Here is a 23,960-nt window from a genome sequence, read left to right as displayed (position 1 = left end):
GTTCTGTTGTGTGTGTGTGTGTGTGTGTGTGTATATATATATATATATATATATATATATATATATATATATATATATATATATATATATATATATATATATATATATATATATATATATATATATATATATATATATATATATATATATATCCTAACTTCTATTTAGGAATGTAATACACTTGTAACAAGGAGTACCTAAAATGGAGTATCATTTTTTGTACTGTGATAGTCATTACAGGTCAGTCAGTGGACATAATGTTACTGTACTGTGTTGGATATATATATATATATATATATATATATATATATATATATATATATATATATATATATATATATATATATATATATATATATATATATATATATATACACACACACACCACATAATTTACTATGTGACCATGCAGACAATCTTAACAACACTGCAAGCTTTCCCATTCCCATGGTGACAAGTCTCCTCTCACCCGTCACCCCCCTATCAGCTCTTCCTCCATCCCTCCCTGACAGAGGGGCTTCCATTCACAACATAATACAACTTTGCAAAGTAATTACACTAAAAATGAAGAGGACTACAAAGCATTAATCTTGTAAAACGATGCATTATCTAGCTCCTATGGCAATAAAAGAATATTTTAAGCAATCCTTTAACCTTGAGTTTTTTACTATTACCACACCACAGGGCAAACTTGCTACAACCCCACCATAGTTTACCAGGTTAAAAACTAAAAATTTCACAAATCTCCTGAAATCAAAGAAACATATTTTCACACAACATAAACAAAGCACCAATATCATCAAAGCCTCATTTAACGACAGCTCTGCATACACAGACAGAAGCACTCACCATGACTGTTGTGACTGGTTTGTGTGTGGGGGCCAGAATTGTCATACACTGGAGTGCTGTCTGAACCATTTGCTCCTTCATCTTCACTTTGGTTTGCCTCAACTACTTCCCACTTGGAGGTGGTGACAGCCTGTAATACATAAACCATATTATGAACATTTTACAGATGGAAAAAGAACATAATGCTATATATACTATTAGGGTAGTACATTATGATAATGAGCAAAAGAGGAATGAAGTAATAAAAGAAAGGAGGGATGAGTGAAGCAATCATATAAATGGGCAAAAAAAATAGAGAGAAAGGAGGTGGAGAACATAAAGGACAATAGATATGAAAAGTAGTTGAAGAGCCAAGCAAAGAGGGGAAGAAAAGATGAAAGCTGGATAAGAAAAATTTTAGACAAAATTTTATTAATTATGAAGGGATATAGAAGTATAAATTAAGTGAAAGGTTTGGGGAGCAGCAACAAACAAACTTACCTGTGCTTGGACTCGTTTGGGGCTGACACTCTCCCACTTGGAAGTGACAAAGCCAGGACTTGGGCCATTGTCTGCCACTACAATGTCCTTCATGGGAATGCCATCCACATCCTCATCCACTGTAGGATAGAGAGAACAGTTAGAGCACACAGAATACAGGAGATGGGATATAAGTGAATAAACAGATAAAAAAATGAGTGAGATGACAGAAAAGTTGACTAGGGAGGACACCAGCCATGACGGAAACATCTTATTTAAAGTGCGAAAGCAGATAAACCACAAATCATAGAATGACGCTATACTCCACCAGTCATTGTTGCAATAACAAGTCAGGGCACATAACCACAGCAATTTATGGCAAACAATAAAGCACTATTAACCTATAGGCAGCTTGGGGAGAAGAAAAGGGTGCAATGCATGCTTGGCTTAATTCCATCAAGACAAACAGGTAACTATACTCACAGGGTGCACCATCAATGTCATCATCGTCATCATCATCATCATAGCCAAGCAGGGCTGAGATAGCTGCACTCTTAATAAGAGGGGTGTTGGCAATGGGGATGCCATCCAGGTCCTCCTCCTTCTCCTCCTCCTCCTTGATAGGAATGCCATCCACATCATCAATGGGTATTCCATCCACATCATCTGCCTGAAGCTGCCGTACATCCCCACTGCCTAAGCCAGCCACCTGAGGGCCAATGAGGTCCTCCTCCATGTCCATCTTGGCTTCCTGAAACAAAAACAAGCAAGGGTGATGCTCCAGGTAACAGTGGAAGGAAGCTGGATTTCTAGTTCATGATGGGAAACACAGGGCTCATAAAATTTGCATTATCCAGGTTTCCACACATTCCTTTTCACTGTGCATTCCATAAAGGGCAAGCATCTCAGAAAACCACAACTTTATAGTTTGACACTTTTACTCTCTCTCTCTCTTACATACACAACCAAACTGAATAGCCATTCACTCACTCGCTTCACCAGGCCGAGGAAGATGTTCTGTAGATGGATCAAGAATTCATGGGGATAGATGGCCCAGTCCTCCCAGGCACGGCAACATTGCATGACCCGCTGCTTAACTTGCTCTGCTCGTAACCGTGACTCCACCAAGTTATATGCCACATGCACTCCCTCAAAGATCTCTGCCAATTTACTTTGAAACCTGCATAAGAGAAATAAAGCAACTTGATGATCTCCACATTTGTTTTGAAAGCTGTCTAGGGAGGAAGCAAAATAAGGGAAGCTGATAACTTGAACCAATGGGGAGAAGAACTTATCACTTTGTTTTATGATTTTTCTTGTTCTATACATAACATTTTTCTCTTTATATTTTATTAGATTCTTTGTCTGTCAATTTCATTTGATATTGTGATTACATCATCCAATAAACTCTAATGACAGACTCACCCTTTTCTGTAAAATGATGCATTTGAGACCTTCACACTACAATTATGTAGAATGTCGGAAACCAGGTACAATCTTGCAATCTGAAATAAAAATTCTCAGTCATAAGTTCTGCATGGTTATGAAAAAGCATTACTATTGCAACTCTTGTTATCAAGATAAATGACATGTTCATGCAGATATCTTTTTTATAGTTGACTCTCCAATACATACACAATATACATGTCGTGAGTTGCAATAAAGATAATACTTCAATATATGCAATATGCAGTTCATGATAGGATCCAAGTACAGAAATGAAGTTAAGTCTCCTCAGATAAATATCTCAGCTGCCCCCTCCTTAGCATGGACTAAAGCTACATTCATTCATTCTGCAGCTTTTCTCAAAACTAACTGTTGTAAAATGTAAAGAATTTATACATTTTTCTTCTGTGCTCACACCTCACAAACTGGAATCAGGAATCTTCTTTAATTTCTCACCATACATACTAACTTTGCTGTTCTTCCTTACTACATATGATGTATATTCTTTACATACTTCAAAACTATATTCCACTGTTGCTGCCTGACACTGCAAAAGTTATTCATTCATGAATTCCAAGCTCCACATTTGTAAGTGTGCATGCATACAAATATATAAACATGCATATACCTTCATGATAAGTAAATGAAAAATCTTTAAAAAACACAAGGAGGTGATCAAAAGAAGCACACACACACATCAACTAATTCCAAATGCAATCTCACCTTCTTGGGCAGTGCTGTCTCAGGGTTGGTGAGTGCCTCTGTTAGACATTGGCAAATTTCTTCAGCTGCATCTGCATGTTCAATACACCACACCATGGCCTCCCCAACCTTGTCCCTCTCAGGTACAAGTCCACGGATGAGTGATTCCAACCGCTTTCTTTGCCTGTGGGTATGTGTATTTAAGTTAGATGATCTGTGGAAACTATAACAAGACAAGTCACATATCACAGCATTTTTGTTAAAGATAAGTATGATTTCAAGTGATGCCATAACTACTTTCAAAACAAAACTCAAGGCCTCTACCAAAGATCACAGAGCCTCACTTAAGCAAGGATTAGTCACATTGCATACCAATCAATTTAGAACAATCTATAACAATTTACAACAGTTAGAATATGACTAATGAAGAGCATTTCATACTCACGCATTAGATAGGGATCCCTTTTTGTTCTTCTCTTCCTCCTCTTCCTCCTTCTTTATGAGCTCTTCGGGCATCCCCTGCAGGAATGGATTCAGTGGTGGCGGCTTCCATATGGAGCCATCTGCAGGAGGGTAATCAAGGGATATTAAAGACTGGAGAGGAACCATACAATATAAGTGGAAGGGACAAAGAAGTGTACAAAATCATTCAGATATGAGGTTTCACAAATATGAAGCAAAGGACTGTGAGGATACAAATGATGGGGATGTACAAGAGTATGGGTGAAAGGCTGGGCAAAGACAAAGATGCAAACACTGGCTGCACTCACTTTTGAACATTCTGAAAGGTTTAGTGCTCCATCTGCTAGGAGAGTCCCCCTGCAGCATGGAAAATAGCTTCCACTGGTAATACACATGGGCTGGACTCTGGTTCTCAAATAGAAACCTGAAAAAAGATCACTTAAATGTAGTGCTTATTTCCATTACTATCTTCAACTAGTATACTATGTAAATTTAATAAGCCACCCACATCTTTATTCTTATTCTTATCCTTATTTTCAGCCAGTCTGAAACCTACCTCCTTTCAACAGCAATTTTAACTCATGAGAAACACAAGCCATAAGGGGCCAAACATGAACTGAACAATTACATGATTAAAAAACAAAATGGACAGAGATCAAAGAAAAAAAGTATGCATATGCATTTGGTATGAGAGAGAGAGAGAGAGAGAGAGAGAGAGAGAGAGAGAGAGAGAGAGAGAGAGAGAGAGAGAGAGAGAGAGAGAGAGAGAGAGAGAGAGAGAGAGAGAGAGAGAGAGAGAGAGAGAGAGAGAGAGAGAGAGAGCTTACCTGAAGTCTGGATTAGATATTTCCCTGTTCATAATCATGGCCTCAAACATGGGTCCCTCTCTCACAATGAACTCAATGGTGCGGTGGATAAGCTGCAGCAGGGACCTGTTGTGGCACACAACACATGTATCAACACATGCAAGCAGTTGGCAAAGTACAATGTAAAAAGATAATGTTTGTTGAGAAAGAAGTGGTACCCATAGTGGATCCTTTTACTTTGTCTTTATTAATGCAAAAATTTGAAAATAATTTGAAAAGAATGATACATCCAGTATGGGTAGTTATTTTTGGTCAAATGTGTAACACAGTAGTAATTCATATGATGCAATCCTTCTTCAGTAAGCTGAAACAGAAGAGCATCAAGATATGTGTGTACATTTTTAATCTCCATAGACATGAAAGGCATGTCTCTAGTTTCAAATCTATGACACTAGATGTAGTAGCAAAGTTATAGTCTATGATGTAACTACTTTGTGATGCTAGAGTACTTCATGATTTCAAAAACTTAAAAAAAGACAAGAAAATGGAATAACAAATGAACAAAAGTGTGGCAAGGTACACATATACATCTTTACCAGAACTAAATATGTGGTCTTCTATTTCAACATGCAAAGTAAAATCAATATAGAATACAATGCCAAAATTAAATTACAAAGGTTTACTTAGAGATACATATGGAGATACACTAGGACTGCAGATAATGTTCCCTTCACTACCATCTATTGGCGTGGTTCAATCTAAAACCACGAACATTTATCATGAGTCACACCCAGTAATGAAACCACAAGACTTTACCCTAAAGCCTAATCAAACCTCCTTAACACCCAACCTCATCCACTTATGAAACTTAAGTTCTCTCTAGACCCGTATCTTTATCTTAGTTTTTTTTTTGCGTTCAAAAATTACTTGTAGAAAATGCAACTTTTACCTGTTGGCTGGTATGGAAGAACATGGCATTCTTCAGGGCACAAATAGTGACTGGATATTTAATCTTCCGAGTTCTTATCTTTCACAATAGAAGTAGGAATTGTAGACTGATACTGTCACATTTTATCTAGAATATCCTTCCTCGTACCTATAACCGTTGCTAAGAAGGGCACGGACAAATACTGGCCCTGAGAGAGGAGACCCTCAAGACGTGTCCACAAAGTTCACTACAAGTCACTGCATCAGTTTTCACTGGCCGAGAGTCTTTTATATTTTTTTTAGAGGAGTCCCCACCGAAAGGCCAACTGGGGTAACCTCCCGCCGACCCGGAGATGCCCTCACCCACAGCGGCCGGTGGCTCGGGTGTGCTGTGGGATAGACTGGTTGGGTGACCCTGACAAACCCCCCATATCAGTGCTTTGGGCAGAGCTGCAAAATAAATTTGTAAGCTGCCTAAATGCAGCAATACTGAAGTAAATAAAAAGTAGGCTGCTTCTGCTGCTGCTGCTGCTGCTTCTGTTGCTGTTGCTGCTGTTGATGGTAACCAACTCTGGTATTCATCCGACCACTGCTCCACAACAACAGCAACACTGGAGAACAGATTGCTGTATGGGATAGACTGTGTGGAAAAACCACGTTAACCTAACTTAGACAATAGATAATGGAAAGCGAGGCCATTCATGGAACTGAGCCATGAACAGCCACAACTTAGCTTCAGGCTCCATGGCAGGGAAGACTGTCATCTAGAGCTGCACCTCACCACACAGCCTCTGTAAATGTGTCTTCCCAGGCACAAAGATAAAGCCCAAGCCCAAATAGTCTAGTTAAATTAACCCTGCCAGCTGCCTGCCAAGAAACCTTACCTTTAGCCAAGGGTGCTTTCCCCTCCCCAAAGGATTAGAGTGACTTGGCATCATGGCATGACAGTAACGTCACTTTTGGGGCTGGTGTGTTATGCTCCCCAGAAAACATGACAACTGGCAGGGTGTATTGGAACAGACTTACCAGTGGGCAGGGAAGCCGGTTGGGTTGGTAAACAAACTAAGACGGGTTCTCTCTTTACCTTTCTGTTGGGATAACCACTTTGACAACAGCCCTTTGTAAAATCTGTAGGAATAGAGCAGCAACAAAGATAACAGATGGATTGATCTCATCATTAAGCAATATTATATTCTTTTGTCCCCCTCTCTCAAATACAAGTTAATTGAAAGCAGATTGTTACTTGAGATAATACTCAAAAGGATCTCAGGGCTGTTAGTAAGACGCTTTAAGTCACTTTACAATCCCAAACAAAATATTTACAATAAAAAATCTTTCAAGAGTATTGAAGCCTCTGATGTAAATGAATGATACTTGTAAGAACTTCTACTCTACTTCCTAAGGACATATAGTACAAAAATAAGAACAAAAATGAAGATTTAGGAGAGATTCTACATAGATTTTTATCATTTTCTTAACAGAATCATCAAGATTTAAAATATAATGAAACAAATAAAATCACCTTAAGAAACTAAAACTCTAGTGTGAAGCAGTAGGAGACAGGGATGCCTAATCAATAAAAAAAACTTAATGTAATTGCATATATCCACAAATATAGGGAAAATATATAAAAAAAAAAAAAAATTGGAAAAGGTCAATGATTTGATAATCCAGTGAAAACTACAAAATTGACCCAAAGCAAGAGGGCATGCAAAGTTGTCCAGAAATACCTTGTCCATCTCCTCCTTCTTCTCTCCCTCCGTTGGAAGTGGCGTGCCTACAGGAGGGATCTGCAGGAGAGAGGGAGACTTATAATACAATTGGAGAATAAAATGTAAAGTAATAAGAAAGCTTTAAAAAATGTATGTAGATAAGCCAAAGCCTGTCAGTATATTAATTTGTTTTGTACAATTTGTCTTTTGTGGCACCCACGAACGAAGCTGAAAAAATAAATTATAAAACGGCACAATAAAGAGAAGCCAAAACAAAATGCCAAATATATATATATATATATATATATATATATATATATATATATATATATATATATATATATATATATATGCCAAGAACAAAGTTGAAACAAAAAATTAAAAAAATACAAGAATAACAAATACTGAATGAAATACAACAAAAAATATATATACTAACACACACACAAAAAAATAAAATAAATAAAATAAAATAATAACTAGAAGCTAAACAAATCAAACAAAAATACACTAATATAAAAAAATAAACAAATAAAATAAAAATAACAGGATACAAAGGGGAAAAACATCCTCACAAAGATAAGTCATTCCCCAATTCAAATATATCAATAAACAAACCTATAAACAAGAATAAGGATGCTAATGGCATGAAATGAGAAGCCACCCTCTTTATATTTCAAATCCTGCAATGAGACAAGACTGATAACCCTCTATACACACTTACATGTGCATACACACACATATATCCTCTCTCTCTCTCTCTCTCTCTCTCTCTCTCTCTCTCTCTCTCTCTCTCTCTCTCTCTCTCTGTACATAGATGAGAAAAACTGGAAGGAATGGGAGAGAGAGCAAGAAGTGTAGAAGATTCAAGTGGGATGGATAAAGGAGCTGGAGAGAAAGGGAAAGAAAACAAAGAAAGGACCTGGAGTGGAGAGAAAGAAGAATTTAAGGTGACCGAAAAAGAGTAAGTTCCTCATTCCAGAGTAGGGATGGAGTTTTGTCTGATTAACAGATATAAAAAGTGGAGACAGTAATGTGGGATGGTCACAGAGCTTCATAGGAAATATACACTACCTCCTGCCTTTCCTCTCTCAAGTATTCTATCACCTTGTCCTCCCATTTTGCAAACAAAAATGCTAATTATCAAAATAGTCATAATACCAATATTTTCATTTGAACTGGCCTGTTCCGAAATATGCAATGTTATATCTGAGCAACCAAAGTAAACAATGAAAGACTTTTAAACACTACATCTATTTAACATCTTTCGTTGTGTGGTGTTTAAAAGTGTTCACTTCTTTTTCCTTTAGCCCGAAGACAAGTTTCTTGGGGAAAGGCTCAGGGAGAGTTTACAAATTTACATGTTCATCCCTTACTACCCTATTTTACAAGCAAGAAATATGAAGACACATATGTCATATCATCTCATCTTGGAAAATATTCAAATAAAATGTAAATTACTCAGCAAATAGAATTCAACAGTTATCCAAAAATGTAAATTCAGCTAAGTAAAAATGCACACAAATCAACAATTATAAAAAAAAAATAAATAAAAATAAATAAATAAGTAGGTAAATAACAAACAAATCAACAGCTAAAAGCAAAGGAAGAGGTAAGTGCAGACATGCAAAAAGGCTCAAGTTAAAAGCTGAGCAGTTAAGTAAATAACTGAATAAAAAATAAATAAACGAGTAAATAATATTGTTGTTTGGTTAAGTACACATATACTCCAGGTGTTACAAATGTAGAGGTAACCTAATGCTCCCTCTCACTAAATGTGTCTATGTCATTTGAATAAGAAAAACAGTAAAAAGGGAAGCTTGTTCCAGGATAATTACCTTCAAATTCTGACTTAAGGAGAGCTTCCAATTCTGAAATTGAGAAAGTATGGGAAATAAAAATGCACTTAACAAAATAGGTGCCTGTGGTCTTGTTTCATATGGTGATTATTCAAATTTGCATTTTCCAGTGCATTATGCAATTTCTTTCATAATGATGTTCCTTGATGCACATGGCTTTCTTCCAAATACAAATAAATTTTGAAAATATTTAATTATGATTTTTTTTTTCCATCTTTCACAAAGACCTCTTTTGTATACATAAATATTTAGTGAAATGTGTCCCAAGACAATACTGAAATGCCTCAAGTATCATAACACTCAACACTGACAGATGACACTTTTCTGGTCTTCGGAAACCATATTATCATGTCCTTTAGAGAGAATTTAAGCAACTTGAATGCAAACACAGAATCAGAGAGGGCCATGCACCACTGCTGCAGGCCTCCCTCAGTTTTCTTATTCATGTGTGTGGGATATGCGATAAGGATGTGTAATGTCACTTTGACCATTCAACCTGTTTGTGGAAAGAGTTGTAAGAGAAATACAACACAGGAATTGATAACACTGGAGTGAAAATGTGCACAAACAGTGTCAATTATTAAACAATACTGTACTGATGTAAAAGGATCTTTAATTGGGCAAAATTTGGAAATAAATTAGAACGTTAATAATACAAGAAAGGAAAAATTAAGGTTTTGGGAGAATGAGAAGTGAAAGGTTTTTACCATTGTCAAAAACAGCATGTGATCAGCCTGAATCAACAAATGAATAAATTCTAAATATGTTGGCTTGATATTGAATAACTGTGGAGACATGCATGAAGGTACAAAACAATATCTGAGAAGAAAGAAGTGATATGATGATATAAGAACACAAGAACATAGGAAAATAATGGTAGCTGCAAGAAGCCACCAGGACAAAATGTTGCAATCCCTACATAAAATAAGCCTACCCATTGCCACTTATCATTCCTATAAAGACACTATAAATTATAATAATGGACCATGCAAGTAAGATTTTGACAAGGAATGGCAGTCAACAATACAGGATCCCAGCAGTGGAATAGCTACATATGCACAGCTGATATGGAGACAGTGAACTGTCAAATATGGTGTTACAATTTTTAGCCCATATTGCATACAACTTAAGCCCACATTGCTAGACACAAAGGCTTTCTTTGTTTCCTCATAGAACACTGGACACAGTTGTTTTCAGAATAATTACCAACTTGTGCTTACTTTATTACTATTTCAACTAATAAGCCTTGTTTGCATACTACATCTGTTTACATACTAAGTAAAGTAAAATAAAAATTCCAACCACAAGGTCAAAGACACAGAGATGCCCATGCCTTCATCCTACTTTTACTGCCATCCTGTCTGCTCAGGGGCCCTGAACCTACAACCTTCATGTCTAGCAATGTGGACTTTACTATCCTGGGATGGTTTGGTTATTTGGAGATGGAGAAAAATGAAATAACAAGGAGGAAGGTAAATACTATTAAAATGATACCCTATCCTTTACAAAATGGGAGGGCAGAGCATTACAATATTTGAGAGAGGGAAGGCAGGAGAATAAAAGGACTTAATCAATATGCATAAAGACTGTGTCAGGATAGGATCTAGTGCAAACTCTTCTGCCACAGCTAATAGCTTGAGGGAGCACTCAAGAACAGGTATCAGAATAGTGGAACAAATCCAGAGTTGATATGGAACAGAAATAATTACAATGACAGCTTTGAAAAGCTTATAAAATCACTGAATTAAAAGGCAACAGTGAGGAATATTCAATCCTCCAGACTCTCCAATACAGCAGACTGCTTAATTGATGGACCACAAAGTTGGCACTGGGAGGCTGTTTTATACCAAATGAAAGGAAAGTTGGCATTGGGAGCCTGTTCTATAACAAATAAAAGAGTATTCACAGCTGCAAAACCTCTTAAGAGGAAACATTACAATGTTACAAACACCAGTTCACAAAGCTTGAGAAATCACACATCCATGTGGCAGGCTGACATCTCTACTACACAATGGCTCAGTGCACACCCACACACCCACACACACACACACACACACACACACAAAAGTACTTATCTAATTCAGACATTTGCTCACTTTGGTTTACATAAATTACTTCAGAAATAATACAACAAATCTGTTACATCAGACTAAGTCTAGTGTTGATAATCAAATAAAAGAATACAAGTTTTCAGAGACTGACAGTAAGATGCAAAAATTACCAAAAATTAAGAAATATACAAACACATCTACAATTGGAAGTTCTGTAAAGCTGTGTCCCCAAAAAAAGGAAAACATCACACAAAGGCAAAAGGATCATGACCATATGATAATGTTATTTGGGTGCATCAATCTATTCCAGCAGTCCACTTTCTTCTCAAATGGAAAACTGTCAATTATCAAAGAAACAAGAAATTTTCAAAATGTATAAGAGAGAGAGAGAGAGAGAGAGAGAGAGAGAGAGAGAGAGAGAGAGAGAGAGAGAGAGAGAGAGAGAGAGAGAGAGAGAGAGAGAGAGAGAGAGAGAGAGAGAGAGAGAGAGAGATGCAGGCAAATGCGCAGACTGACACAAACAAGCAGATGCACAGACAGGTAGACACACAAACAAGCAGGCAGACAAACAAACAAACAGACAAACAGACTGATAAGAGACACACACACACACACACACACACACACTAACAAAATAGAAAAGAAACAGTTCAACAAACACTAAGGAGGCATGTGACTTCAATAGCTAAGACACTCAACAAGGTGTGAACAGTTGGTTTCCTACTTAATGAAGCAGCTTTCATACCTATATTTCTAACAAAAGTGACACGTCATCTTTTTTTTTTTTTCATGGCAGCTGTCATTGGCTAGAGCTGGCTTTGGCATGTATCTTGGGCCTGCATTCTTCCTCTACCCCAACATCCCCCTTCCCATCTCCCATGCTTCTCATTCCTCCTTCATCCCCCCCCCTCTCTCAGGCAAAGAAACTGATACCATATGAATGAAAAAAAATAAATAAAATCCCTTTCTCTCTCTCTGACAAATCAAATTTATTTCACAGAAAAAAAATAAATAAAAATCCTAACAGCTACACATACTTTCTAATGGCAGAACAGTTACTAAACAAAGGTGGGTATAATGTAATCTAAGTTGTAGCTCAAACTCAAGATACAATAAGCAGGACAGCATCATGTGGCCTTTATATTTCCCCCTCTCCCCTCCTCTCCCTCTCCAAAAGTTAATCCATAGCCCCACAGGAATGATGCCTTCCCACCATCCTCCATTTGAACTATGCATGAGTGTGTGTGTGTGTGTGTGTGTGTGTGTGTGTGTGTGTGTGTGTGTGTGTGTGTGTGTGTGTGTGTGTGTGTGTGTGTGTGTGTGTGTGTGTGTGTGTGTGTGTGTGTGTAGTGCATGTGTGTGTGCATGTTACACTGTATATATTGTCCTGAATGGGTGAGAGAGAGAGAGAGAGAGAGAGAGAGAGAGAGAGAGAGAGAGAGAGAGAGAGAGAGAGAGAGAGAGAGAGAGAGAGAGAGAGAGAGAGAGAGAGAGAGAAACATAGAGAGAGAGAGAGAAACATACTTCACTACAGTTTAAAAGATTTCAGACAAATGCAACAAAAATGAGCTAAACAACTGATAGTAAACAATATAAGATCAAGTGTGCTCTTAACTTCCCTATCTTCACTGCTTGTCTATCAGTTTATTTGTCTGCCAGACTGACTGAACCTCTCTCTCTCTCTTACATACACATTCAGGACAGTATAACACACACACACACACACACACACACACACACACACACACACACACACACCATGTGTAGCTTGAAGCACAGGAAGGGCAGTAGTGAGAGATCAACATTCCTTTTGTTCTATGGATTAATTACTGGAGAGCAAGAAAAAGGTGAAAGCTATACAAGACACTGTCCTGCCATTCAAATTTTAACAAAGTAGTCATAGATATCAGATACTGTTATTTTTTATTTTTTTTATTTCCATGAAATATTTTCAACTGCCAGAGAGAGAGAGAGAGAGAGAGAGAGAGAGAGAGAGAGAGAGAGAGAGAGAGAGAGAGAGAGAGAGAGAGAGAGAGAGAGAGAGAGAGAGAGAGAGAGAGAGAGGGGGGGGGGAGAGGGAGAAAATGGTGTGAGGGGAGCTTAGATGGTGGAGAAAAGGATGGGGGGTATGAGAAATGTTGAAACAAGGCAGGAGGTGGGATAGGGAGGAAAATATGAAGTGGGGTTGAGAAAGAAGTGGCTTAATTTACACATCACGACCTCCGGCTAATGATATTTACCTACTTAAATACCTCGAGTTGACATGTCGCTTAAGCTATAAATAAGAGTAGGAAGGCTGCTTCAAGTATGGAGCTGGCTGTACATTACACAAAAAACACAAAAATGCACCAAATTAAAAAGTGCTGAGGCAAAGTGGTCTGAACACTTGATGAGGCTTGTGTGCTTGAGAAAAAAATAAATAAATACTTCACATAGCTTGAAACTCTACTCACTTTATCTTTGTCTCTCTTGTCCGGCTGGGCATTGAAGGGCAAACCCGAGGGTGGTGGGGGCAAGGTCAGTTCAACCAGTGCAGGAGGGATGTAGATGGGATGTAGTGGAATGGGGACAGCTTTACCCCATCCCAGCTTCATCTCAAAGCCATCAATGTCTTTGCCTGTAAAGGAAACAAGACCAATGAAAGGACTGTGCATGCCATCAATACCACTTTCTGCCATTACTAAATATGCTGTTTGCCTGGTATGATTAAGGACAAGTTTTTATCAGCAAACATTAATAACCTCATTCCCATCAAGCCTTGAAAAACTTCTATATAACCTTATAGAAATTAACAGAAAGTCTGTGTCCATCCATTATTAATTGCAGAAGTCTCCAAGTTGTCAAGATGCAGTCACCATGAGATCAATATTTTAGCTTCCTATTACAATGCCTCTTCTAACTGAAGAGTAGATAATTTTACCCTTCCTCTAACAGCCCTAATCTCTGAATTAATCTATAAGCTAATATCAAGATGCTATAGTATAATCCTCAAACTGCCTGAATTATGCCTCCTATCAAGACAAAAAGCAACACACAATCAGTTATACCAATAATAATTGGTACTTCATCCAGAATGCATAGCTTTATCTGCTAATAATAATTTTCAAAAATCAAAATCCAAAAAAATCAATCAACAACCACAAACTAAACACAGCAGCTTCAATGAGTAAGGTCTCCCCCTGAGCCAAGACAACCCCAGACTCACCATTGAGGGAGGACAGCGCTCGCTCCCCATCCTTGCGGTTCATGAAGGCAACGAAGCCACAGTTCCGGCCTCGATTCCTCTCATCATCAGTCCGTGGCCACATGATCTTGATGGAGGCAAGGGGACCGTATCGACCAAACAGTTCCATGAGGCGCTGCTCTGTTATCTGGGGAAAAAAATGAGATTTATGTGCCAAGTGCTGGCTATGGAGGGACAGAGGAGTACAGCATTCTAAAGGCAGGCATGAGAGAGCAAAGAAGGCAGCAACCTTAGACTATGAAGGGCAAGGAGAGAGAGAGAGAGAGAGAGAGAGAGAGAGAGAGAGAGAGAGAGAGAGAGAGAGAGAGAGAGAGAGAGAGAGAGAGAGAGAGAGAGAGAGAGAGAGAGAGATACCACCAAGCATACTTTCCCATACATATACAGCCTACATTCACTGTGGCATAAAGTCTTCACATAAAAAGATGGAAATAAGATGTAATATCTCAAAACTCACCTTAGGACTAAGATTGCCAAGGTACAAGTTTGTGGTGGTTGGATCTCCTGGGTCAAAGCTTCCTATCTTGGGGTCGTCTGTACACAGGTGGAAAACAAATTATCATGTTTATCAATTACAGTATCAGGTGTGTGTGTGTGTGTGTGTGTGTGTGTGTGTGTGTGTGTGTGTGTGTGTGTGTGTGTGTGTGTGTGTGTGTGTGTGTGTGTGTGTGTGTGTGAATTTTCAAATTCATAGTTCTTAATTTAATAGAAACTGAATCATTTCTTAACTTTTTACATTTGCATGAAAAATAATAAAAAGAAAAAAGTTAAGATGGATGTGATAATACAGCACATATTCTTTGTGGCATATTCCACTTCAGATGTTAGAAATACTATGATTTCTGATCTTATCATCAAATCCTTGATTTCTTAAGTTGGTGAGGGCACTTATTTATTCATTTACTTATTATTATTGTTATCGTCAATATTTTCAGAACTATGAATACCATTCCAACAAGTCATCTTTCAAACCAATGGTGTGGCATCTGAGGATTTTTTTTTTTTTTTTTTTTTTTTGTAAGGGACCAAACCAGCAGATGAAATTCAAACTTACCTTATGGTGCAAGTGTAATGTCAAATACAAAAAATCAGTATGTTTTAAACAACTAGTCTCTTCTAGACAAAGAACATGATGCCCAAGAAAAAGCAGGAATAGCAAAAAATAAAAATAAAATAAAATAAAAAAATAAGTAAAATTACAAAAAATTAAAACTGTTCACCAAACATTTTTTGTTCTGAAGGAATATATAGAATAACAACTCATAAACTTAGCATAGTGGAGTAAACTCCCAACTAGCTAGCACTCGATACATTTTAGCTATAAAAAATAAATAAAAAAAACAAAAGCTCAACTTATGTAATAAACAGCTCCCACACACCCACTCAATCAAATTCACAAGTGTTCCCTTATACCTGAGCCTCTAGCCATCAAGGGAAGGAGAGGACCAATCCTCATCAACCATCATTATTGCAGAAAGGCCCCATCACATGATTCTAGAGCATTGGTTTGCCCTTGTTGTGCCACAATTGACTGATCCAATTTCCTACATGTGGTCCAAAACACAAATGGATCAGATGTAAGAGGATTTCCCATCAAACTCTCAGCTGTTTCATAGTCATTCTTTGATACACAATATTGGTACACTCAATCTACTATTTATGATGGTTCAACTTGTAATTTCTTCAATTTTGCATACATACAAATATTAATATGATGCACTTGTTTTGAATAACAGATCTTGTGGAAATTTTCAGTTAATGGTTTGTGATTAGTTTTGGGGTTATCAGTTCAAATCTGCTAGTCACACAACATTACTTCAGCAGCAGAGAAGTATCGATTTAGTACTATAATATTTTACACCATATCCTATTCAATTTGACTAATGCTGTCAATATGCTATAAAAATATCTTGTATGTCTTTATATTTCAAGGCAATAAACAAAGTTGTCGCACAATTTTTGTACCCTTTTCTTTACGAGCCATACCCCTGGGTGATGGCACACTGTCCAACTGTTAGTTTTTGTACAAGTCACCACCTGAACCATCATATACAATACATTTATACATTTATTTAAGACTTTTTTGGCCCAATTTAGGCCAAGAAGCTAGTCATTGAGTTATGCTGTAGTGGTGTTTGTTAAGAGGACCAAAACAGAACCTACCACTTCAAACTATGTGCCATTTATCTAATGTGTTATCAAATACACCTTATAAATCACAATGTCCCATCAGATAAAGCTTATGAATATGCACTTTCAATTTAACTAACCTTTCAACATGCCAGAATCCCAATAGTGCCAGTTAGCTGGGAGTTTACATCTTATGATCTATAAAAACAAATGAAGAGAAATCCATGTGTAACCTCCAGCATTGAACTGAAGCTAACACACTTACCCATACCCAAAAAGCCTGGAATCTTTGGCTCAGGAGCTTCAAAACGACTGCTCTTCCCAGATTCTCTAGTTTGATACATGTTCTTAATCCGATGACGCTCTGCTCTCTCTTCCTGGATCCTGCAGGAATACGGAGAGGCTTTATCATTACAGCCAGCCTGTTACATAATATTTCAAGAGAGAGAGAGAGAGAGAGAGAGAGAGAGAGAGAGAGAGAGAGAGAGAGAGAGAGAGAGAGAGAGAGAGAGAGAGAGAGAGAGAGAGAGATATGCACTTACATTTTTAGCTCTTCCTTGAATAGTTCTAAATTGCTCTTTTTCTTCTTCTCTTTCTCCTTCTTCTTCCCAGGCTTTTCTGGTTTGTCCTTATCTGCACGTATGCTGGCATATTGAGCTGCTTTCTCCGCACTTGAAAACTTTTCTGCTAATTCAGCTAACTTGGATGTTGGTTTATACAACTTTCCTTTCTCCTTAGTGTCTTCCTCTGCAATGATTGGAAGCATGCCTATTACTAACAACACAAAGATGACACCACATTTATTTAACATCCACAAAAAGGTATTACTTTTTTTTATTATTATTAATTTTCAGGTGACTCCCCATTCCTTCAAGCCAACCTACATGAGGTGCATCCAATCAACAAAACAATAAAATTGACTCTACATTTCAGCACTTAACCTGTATAGTCATCCTTACTTAGAAGCAGATACACCAAATCACTACAATCAAATTAAACTAGGTGATGTGTGATGGGCCACTAGACTTACTTCTGGAGCCTGCATCAAACGTTCCTGCCTTGACCCAGACTTTCCCCTTCTGTGAGGGAGTCTCCTCAAAAGTGGCCACAAATTCTTCATATGCCTGTTAATGAAGAACCATCATCAGTACCATACAAAAATTCCATGTGATACCAAATCAAAAGCACAAATTATTTACTGGTGAATTTTCCATAAAGATCAAGGTAAAAGAAGCAAAATGCCCACAATTAATACATATAAACTTGAAGCATAGGAAAGGAGATTCATTTGTAGATATGGAAGTATATGGATTTATGGTATCAAAGGGAAAAAAGTCTCATGAAACAAGTAGAAATTTTTTAACACCCTCTTTTTAGGAACTTAGGGTATAACAATTATGGACATATACAGAGTACAAAAAAAAAAATAATAACAAAACATACCTGAGCAGCTGCTTCCTCTTCTTGCCTCTTCTTCTCTTCCTCCTTCTTGGTCTTGTTTCGGGATGTCATTTTGTGTATTGCTCCGTGACCCTAATGCAGGTCCTCCCTATATGCATAGCCTTTCTTCTCCTACCCTACTGCTTGCCCCTGAAGTTCAAAATGTCAAATCATTACTGTTTTTTCACTAAATTTTCAATGAGTTGTTCATTAGAAAACTGCTTTTCACCATAAGATCTAAGACTACATAACACAGGAAGGACGGATAGTAGGTAACCTGTTGGCTATGAGTAGGGTGTGTGCACAACTTAAATAATGTGTGGGAGAACAGGATACAACAAAGCAAAGGTTATTCCTCTCCACTTCTCCCACTAACAACACATCAGCAGTAAAACTAAAGAGCAAGGACATGGAAATCTGGGTAAGGAATGCAAACAAGCTAAGAGGATACATTTTGAGAAATAATAATCAGGTGCTGTCACTAGTTTTCTCTCTTGATGAGCTCAGATTCCTGACCCAACATGTAAAGGGTGGTTATTATTGTTTTCTGATGCATTAATGAATGTGCAAAAAAGGAAAGCCAGAAACCATGTCTACATGGCAGTCCTTTCATGAAACAGTTATTTCTACAAATCATCCTCATTCATAAATTTATCTAATCTTTAAGAGCTTCCTAATGCCTTGGTACTAACAACCTGATTTCTGAGTCTTACATTCACCACTCTATTTGAGAAATGTGAACCCATTTTTCTTGTCCTATCCTGATTACATAAGAACATAAGAACATTAAGAAATAATGGAAGCTGCAAGAAGCCATCAGGCTTACACATGGCAGTCCCTGTATGAAATGTACCTATTTCCACCTATCGTCTCCATCCATAAATCCATCTAATCTTCTCCTAAAGTTCCCTAATGTCTTTGTACTAACAACTTGATTCCATTCATCTACCACTCTATTTGAGAACTAATTTCTTCCAATCTCTTTTTTAAACCTAAATTTTCAAGCTTAAACCCATTATTTCTTGTTCAGTCCTAGTTACTGATCCTAAGAATTTTGCTTATGTCCCCCTTGTTATAACCCTTATACCACTTAAAGACTTTTATCAGGTACTTAACATACAGCTCTCTATAGAATGTAAATCTAACAGCTTCAATCTCACCTCATAAGGAATACTCATCCCCTATATCCTTTTAGTCATTCTCCTTTGTACTGATTCTAATAGACCTATATCCTTCCTATAATGTGGGGACCAGAACTGCACAGCAGTCTGACCCTAAGGATTTAGCTTATGCCACCCTTGTTATGCAAATACCATATAAAGACCTCTATCAAATCCCCTCTTAACCCTCAGAGCACGTGATAAAATGTGTGAGCAGCATAAAGTTTTGTAACTAAAAAAAGGGTAATTAGTGCTAACATGTGTTCCCTTGCTTACTTCAGTCACTGAAATTAACAAACTTTAGTAGCAGCTGAAACCTTGTTCTACTGAGATGAGCACTGAACCATGGAATTGGCAGGCAGGAGCTAGAGCAGTCCCAGCATGAGTTGGTTTTCTAATTAGCCCCATATTCATTGTTACTGCTAGAAATATCATTTCTCCTGGCTGTTTTACCTTCTTTTATCCATAAATGTAGCACAGACTTCAATTTTTTATTCATGTACTCAGCATTTTAATGAATCCATTGTTCTGCGTACCTATTTGTTTCTGGAATCATTTTATATATCAGTAATGAAATTAATAATAATAAACTTTCTAAAATATTCAATGGGCATGGCATCATTCTAGGGTAGATGTTGAGTCCATCAGCTCCTGTAAAAGGTTCACTGATGCCCACCCTCCCATCTCTGCAGATGATGCACCAGCTGACTCACTGCTAGTCGCTGGCATCATCATCATTACTGTCATTTACACTATTTGCTGTCAGAAAAAACAGAATAGTCATCACTCTGTATTCCACTGCTAGCCGAGTCGTCTGCATTGAATTCCTCATCTCTATTTTCAGCATACTCATCAAGTTCAATTTCCTTTAGATCAGAAACTTCCTACCCTCACACTCATCATCAGCCATAATCATCACTGCACCATCTGCTCTTGCTTGGGTCAATTAGGAGAGAGAAAAAAAATCTTATATTATCATATACCATACCATGTGCCTGAAATACTTATTTACTCATGGAAATACATATATATATGTTGTCTTACCTAGAAATTGGTAGAAAAAAAAATATAAATTACAGCCCACATCACAAACATGTACTCCAGGTGGGAAAATCTGGAGGCTCACAACAACATAAACAAATCCTTGCAAAAACAGGGATGTGATTGGCAAGGCATCTATCATGTTGAAAAGAAAAGACCAATGACAGGGCTTGATTCATGATGCACAGCCTCAAGCATTAACAACCTGTCATAAAACAAGCACAATATTTGAAGAGACACAAATGTGGCGTGACGTGACATACTGTAAAAGCCACAATCGTGCCCGACACATTCTAAGGAAATGTAAATTTAAAAGCTTTAATCTTCTTTCAAAAGGAATAACTTTCATCAACAGTATCTTCTTAGTTATATCTTATGTCTCTTGTCATGATATTAACTACTGAAAACAACTGGACATTTACTGAAACAACTACCTGTCTTCCCATTCATCATTACTATAAAGCTAAGTATTGCCAAGTGAAGACATGATTAGCAGGGTAGCTAACCAGGTGATTAAACCAGGTGAGTATTTTCATAATCCTCAAATAAAATCCCTAACAAATTATCAACTCATAAAAAACTTAACTTTCCTGGCAAATAAAACAGTAATAACACAACAATTAATCTCGAGATACTATTTGAGAAGAGTGTGCAAAGAGAAAGCAGGTTTGAATTATACCATATAAACAAGTGTAAGCATGCACAGAGGAAGGTTCGAGTGTGTCAGTGCCGGCAGCCTGCATCAACCCACTTTCTTGTTTACTGGGATCATTCTTGCCTGCTGAATCCATGAGGGTGGACTCCATTGAGTGGAGAGCAAGAGTGATATTGAGCTCCTGATAGCCAAAGTATTTGAGACAACCAGTGTGGAATAAATGGATTAAGCACCACACTAACAGGAATGTTGTGGATAGGCTGTGGGCTGAAATCAGATCACTAAAATGATGATGATATTTGCTAAACTCTTCTCTCTTTAAGTTTACTTCATGTTCAGCTTTTCTTTTCCTCTTGAGGTTTATATGAACACTTTTGAGCAGCATGAACTCATCATCATATGATGAGCTCAACATCTTAGTACACCTGGTGGATTGCAACTGATCTTAGATACTGCCTCTGTCCATGTTGCTCGACACAGGGGTTGGAACTGGTTACCTGTGTTCTTTGTGGACACCTTATCACACTGGCTACCAGTGTGGGCCGGTACTGGAAACCAGCACACTGGTATCCTGCTTTCTCTGTGCTCACACCCTAGTTCTCTCCACATTTAGGACTATTGTTTGCAATTAGCTTTTATAGATACTGAGAAACTTATTTTATTGAAGTTTTCGTCACAAATTAATAGTTTATGTGATGTAAGGAGTTTTTGTTAAGTGATGTACATAGATTAGGTTAGATTAGGTCAGGTCAGGTCAGGTCATAAGTTTTTGTCACAAATTAATAGTTTCTGTGATGTAAGGAAATCTTGTTAGGTGATGTACATAGGTCAGGCTAGGTTAGGTTAGGTCAAGTCAGGTCTGGTCAGTTCAGGTTAGGTCAGGTCATATTTGGTTAGGTTAGGTCAGGTCAGGTTAGATCAGGTCACATCAGGTTGCATTAGGTCAGGTCAGGTAAGATAAGGTCAGGTTACATTAGGTTAGATTAGTCAGGTCAGGTCAGGTTAGGATTGCCTGCTTTTAAGCTATCATCTCCGTTCAAATACCCGAAAATGATCATTTTCGTGTTCCCGCCCATAAACCCCTCTTCCAGACGAGTCCCCAAGAGGGGAATATGGGAGGGAAAATCAAAATGAAGTATTTCTGACATGTTTTATGCTCAAAGTCGTATATATATATATATATATATATATATATATATATATATATATATATATATATATATATATATATATATGAACAACAATAATGAATTTCATAGTTTCGTATTCGAAATGCAGTTTGGTCCTATTGTAAAAATTTACCCACAAAAAAAAAATGTAAATAAATAAATAAATGATACAAACATTTCACCCGTAATAAATCCAAAACCTTTCGAGCAAAAACAATAACGGACAATTAAATATCCACGCAATATCAAGACCCCAAACCCTCTTGAGTCAACACACCAACCAACTACACACGAAAAAAAAGAAACTCCTTAAACTGGCAATTAACTCGTAATGAACAAAACCATCCATCAAAATAAAGTACTAATAACATTAGACAATATATTAAGAGCCTCAAAACACCATATATTACATAACACCCTAAAATGCACACCAAAACAAACTACAACACAAAACAAGTCACTACAACAAGCAATTAACTCGTAATACACAAAACCTTCTCAGCAAGATGAAATGCTAATGACTTGAGACAACGAACTACATCATATAAAGAAACAACAACCCAAAATGCTCACTTAAACAAACCATTACACAAAGCAAAACCGTTAAACAGGCATAGACTCGTAAATAAATAAAACTATCCGGCAAAGCATATTAGCATTAACATAACAGTACAATAAATACTCAAATAACAAACAACCCCAAACTTTCTTGAATCACCACACTAGCCAGCATCACCACACCACATCACATCACCCAAAAACGACGCCAATCCAATAACAAAAATAAAAATAGTAATAATAATAACAGAAAACAATAAAGAGAGCATGGCAGCGGCAGGCGGGGGGCAAATCAATGACAAGCCACGGTGGGAAGCCATTACTACACAATCACAGGTCTTCCCGCTTTCTCTGCCGTACCTGCTACCCTCCAGTGTCCTCCCGGCAGCTCGCCAAGTGATGGAGGTGTCCCGGTGGCTGGAAATCTGCGTCCAAAATGGATTGTTTACACGAGCCAGCGACGCCCCGAGAGACGCCATTTAACTGCGTCACGTGACCTGAACAGCTGAACAGCGGCGCCGCCACGTGCGTGTGGGAAGGAGAAGAAATGGGAATGAAATAGATAGAGAGAAAAAAAATAATGTATAGAGGAACAGGAGGAGAGAAGAAACGGAGGTAGGGAATAAAGAGGAGGATGAAGAAATGAAGGAGATGGAAAGGATAAAAAAAAGTATGTAAGAAAAGGAATTGAAGGAAGAGGAGAAAGAAATAAGGATAATAGGAAGAGGGAGGGAATGAATGTGTAGGGAAAGAGGAGGGTGAATGAGAGGAATCTGAAGAAAAATGAAAGCAGGATGGAGGGAAAGAACAAGAGGAGAAAGAAAAGGGGAGATTATGATAATAATAATGGTTAAGAAAAAGAGAGAAAAGCAGAATAAGACTTGAAATATCCAGTCCTTCGTTAATTGTCCTTGCAACAGTAGACCTATTTACTGTAATCGCCTCCCTATTTCATTATCTTCAAGGTTGATATTTCAATTTCTTTCACTTGTATCATATTCGTATTCTGTATTTTCTAACCGGCATACATTTTAGTTATTATTCCTTGTTTTCACCTAAATTTCTCGTTACTTTTATTTTCAGGTGAGAGGTTCATCATTCACGAACTTAAGGCCGTTCTTGTGTTACAAATGTGTTGTTTATGTGCTTTTCTAGTGACAGGTTATCATGTATTACTATTTCTTGGACTTTTTTCTTTATTCCTGATATTTTATAATTTCAGAGCTCAGACTTAAGAATGTAAGAAAACGAGAGAAGCTGCAAGAAGCCATCAGGCCTACATGAGGCAGTCAC

The 23,960-nt window shown here is 37.5% G+C and overlaps 1 protein-coding gene across 6 annotated transcripts in view; it reads right to left on the bottom strand.

Annotated features, from left to right (window-relative positions):
• The window catches only part of LOC135107316 (U2 snRNP-associated SURP motif-containing protein-like), a 29,354-nt gene extending 6,170 nt beyond the window's left edge, over window positions 1–23,184 (bottom strand). For 2 of the 6 annotated variants that reach the window (XM_064017016.1, XM_064017018.1), the window contains exons 1-20: window positions 23,028–23,184; window positions 18,088–18,234; window positions 17,675–17,768; window positions 17,187–17,391; window positions 16,910–17,028; window positions 14,972–15,048; window positions 14,479–14,644; window positions 13,727–13,890; window positions 9,202–9,234; window positions 7,382–7,441; window positions 6,736–6,779; window positions 4,746–4,850; window positions 4,227–4,342; window positions 3,902–4,019; window positions 3,478–3,640; window positions 2,734–2,813; window positions 2,299–2,488; window positions 1,792–2,059; window positions 1,330–1,448; window positions 850–979 (exon numbers count right to left, since the gene is read on the bottom strand). In XM_064017016.1, coding sequence (XP_063873086.1) covers window positions 850–979; window positions 1,330–1,448; window positions 1,792–2,059; window positions 2,299–2,488; window positions 2,734–2,813; window positions 3,478–3,640; window positions 3,902–4,019; window positions 4,227–4,342; window positions 4,746–4,850; window positions 6,736–6,779; window positions 7,382–7,441; window positions 9,202–9,234; window positions 13,727–13,890; window positions 14,479–14,644; window positions 14,972–15,048; window positions 16,910–17,028; window positions 17,187–17,391; window positions 17,675–17,768; window positions 18,088–18,156 — 2,320 coding nt within the window. In that variant the 5' untranslated portion in view covers window positions 18,157–18,234; window positions 23,028–23,184. The remainder of the gene's footprint in view (window positions 1–849; window positions 980–1,329; window positions 1,449–1,791; window positions 2,060–2,298; window positions 2,489–2,733; window positions 2,814–3,477; window positions 3,641–3,901; window positions 4,020–4,226; window positions 4,343–4,745; window positions 4,851–6,735; window positions 6,780–7,381; window positions 7,442–9,201; window positions 9,235–13,726; window positions 13,891–14,478; window positions 14,645–14,971; window positions 15,049–16,909; window positions 17,029–17,186; window positions 17,392–17,674; window positions 17,769–18,087; window positions 18,235–23,027) is intronic. The other 4 variants (XM_064017017.1, XM_064017019.1, XM_064017020.1 and 1 more) reach the window with 2 other exon arrangements.
• Between the last annotated feature and the right edge of the window lie 776 nt (window positions 23,185–23,960).

The sequence above is a fragment of the Scylla paramamosain genome, chromosome 15, assembly GCF_035594125.1.
Source record: "Scylla paramamosain isolate STU-SP2022 chromosome 15, ASM3559412v1, whole genome shotgun sequence".
In the NCBI taxonomy this organism is placed as follows: Eukaryota; Metazoa; Arthropoda; class Malacostraca; order Decapoda; family Portunidae; genus Scylla; species Scylla paramamosain.
The sequence above is the reverse complement of the archived record's forward strand: the minus strand, read 5'-3'. Positions and strand labels throughout refer to the sequence as shown.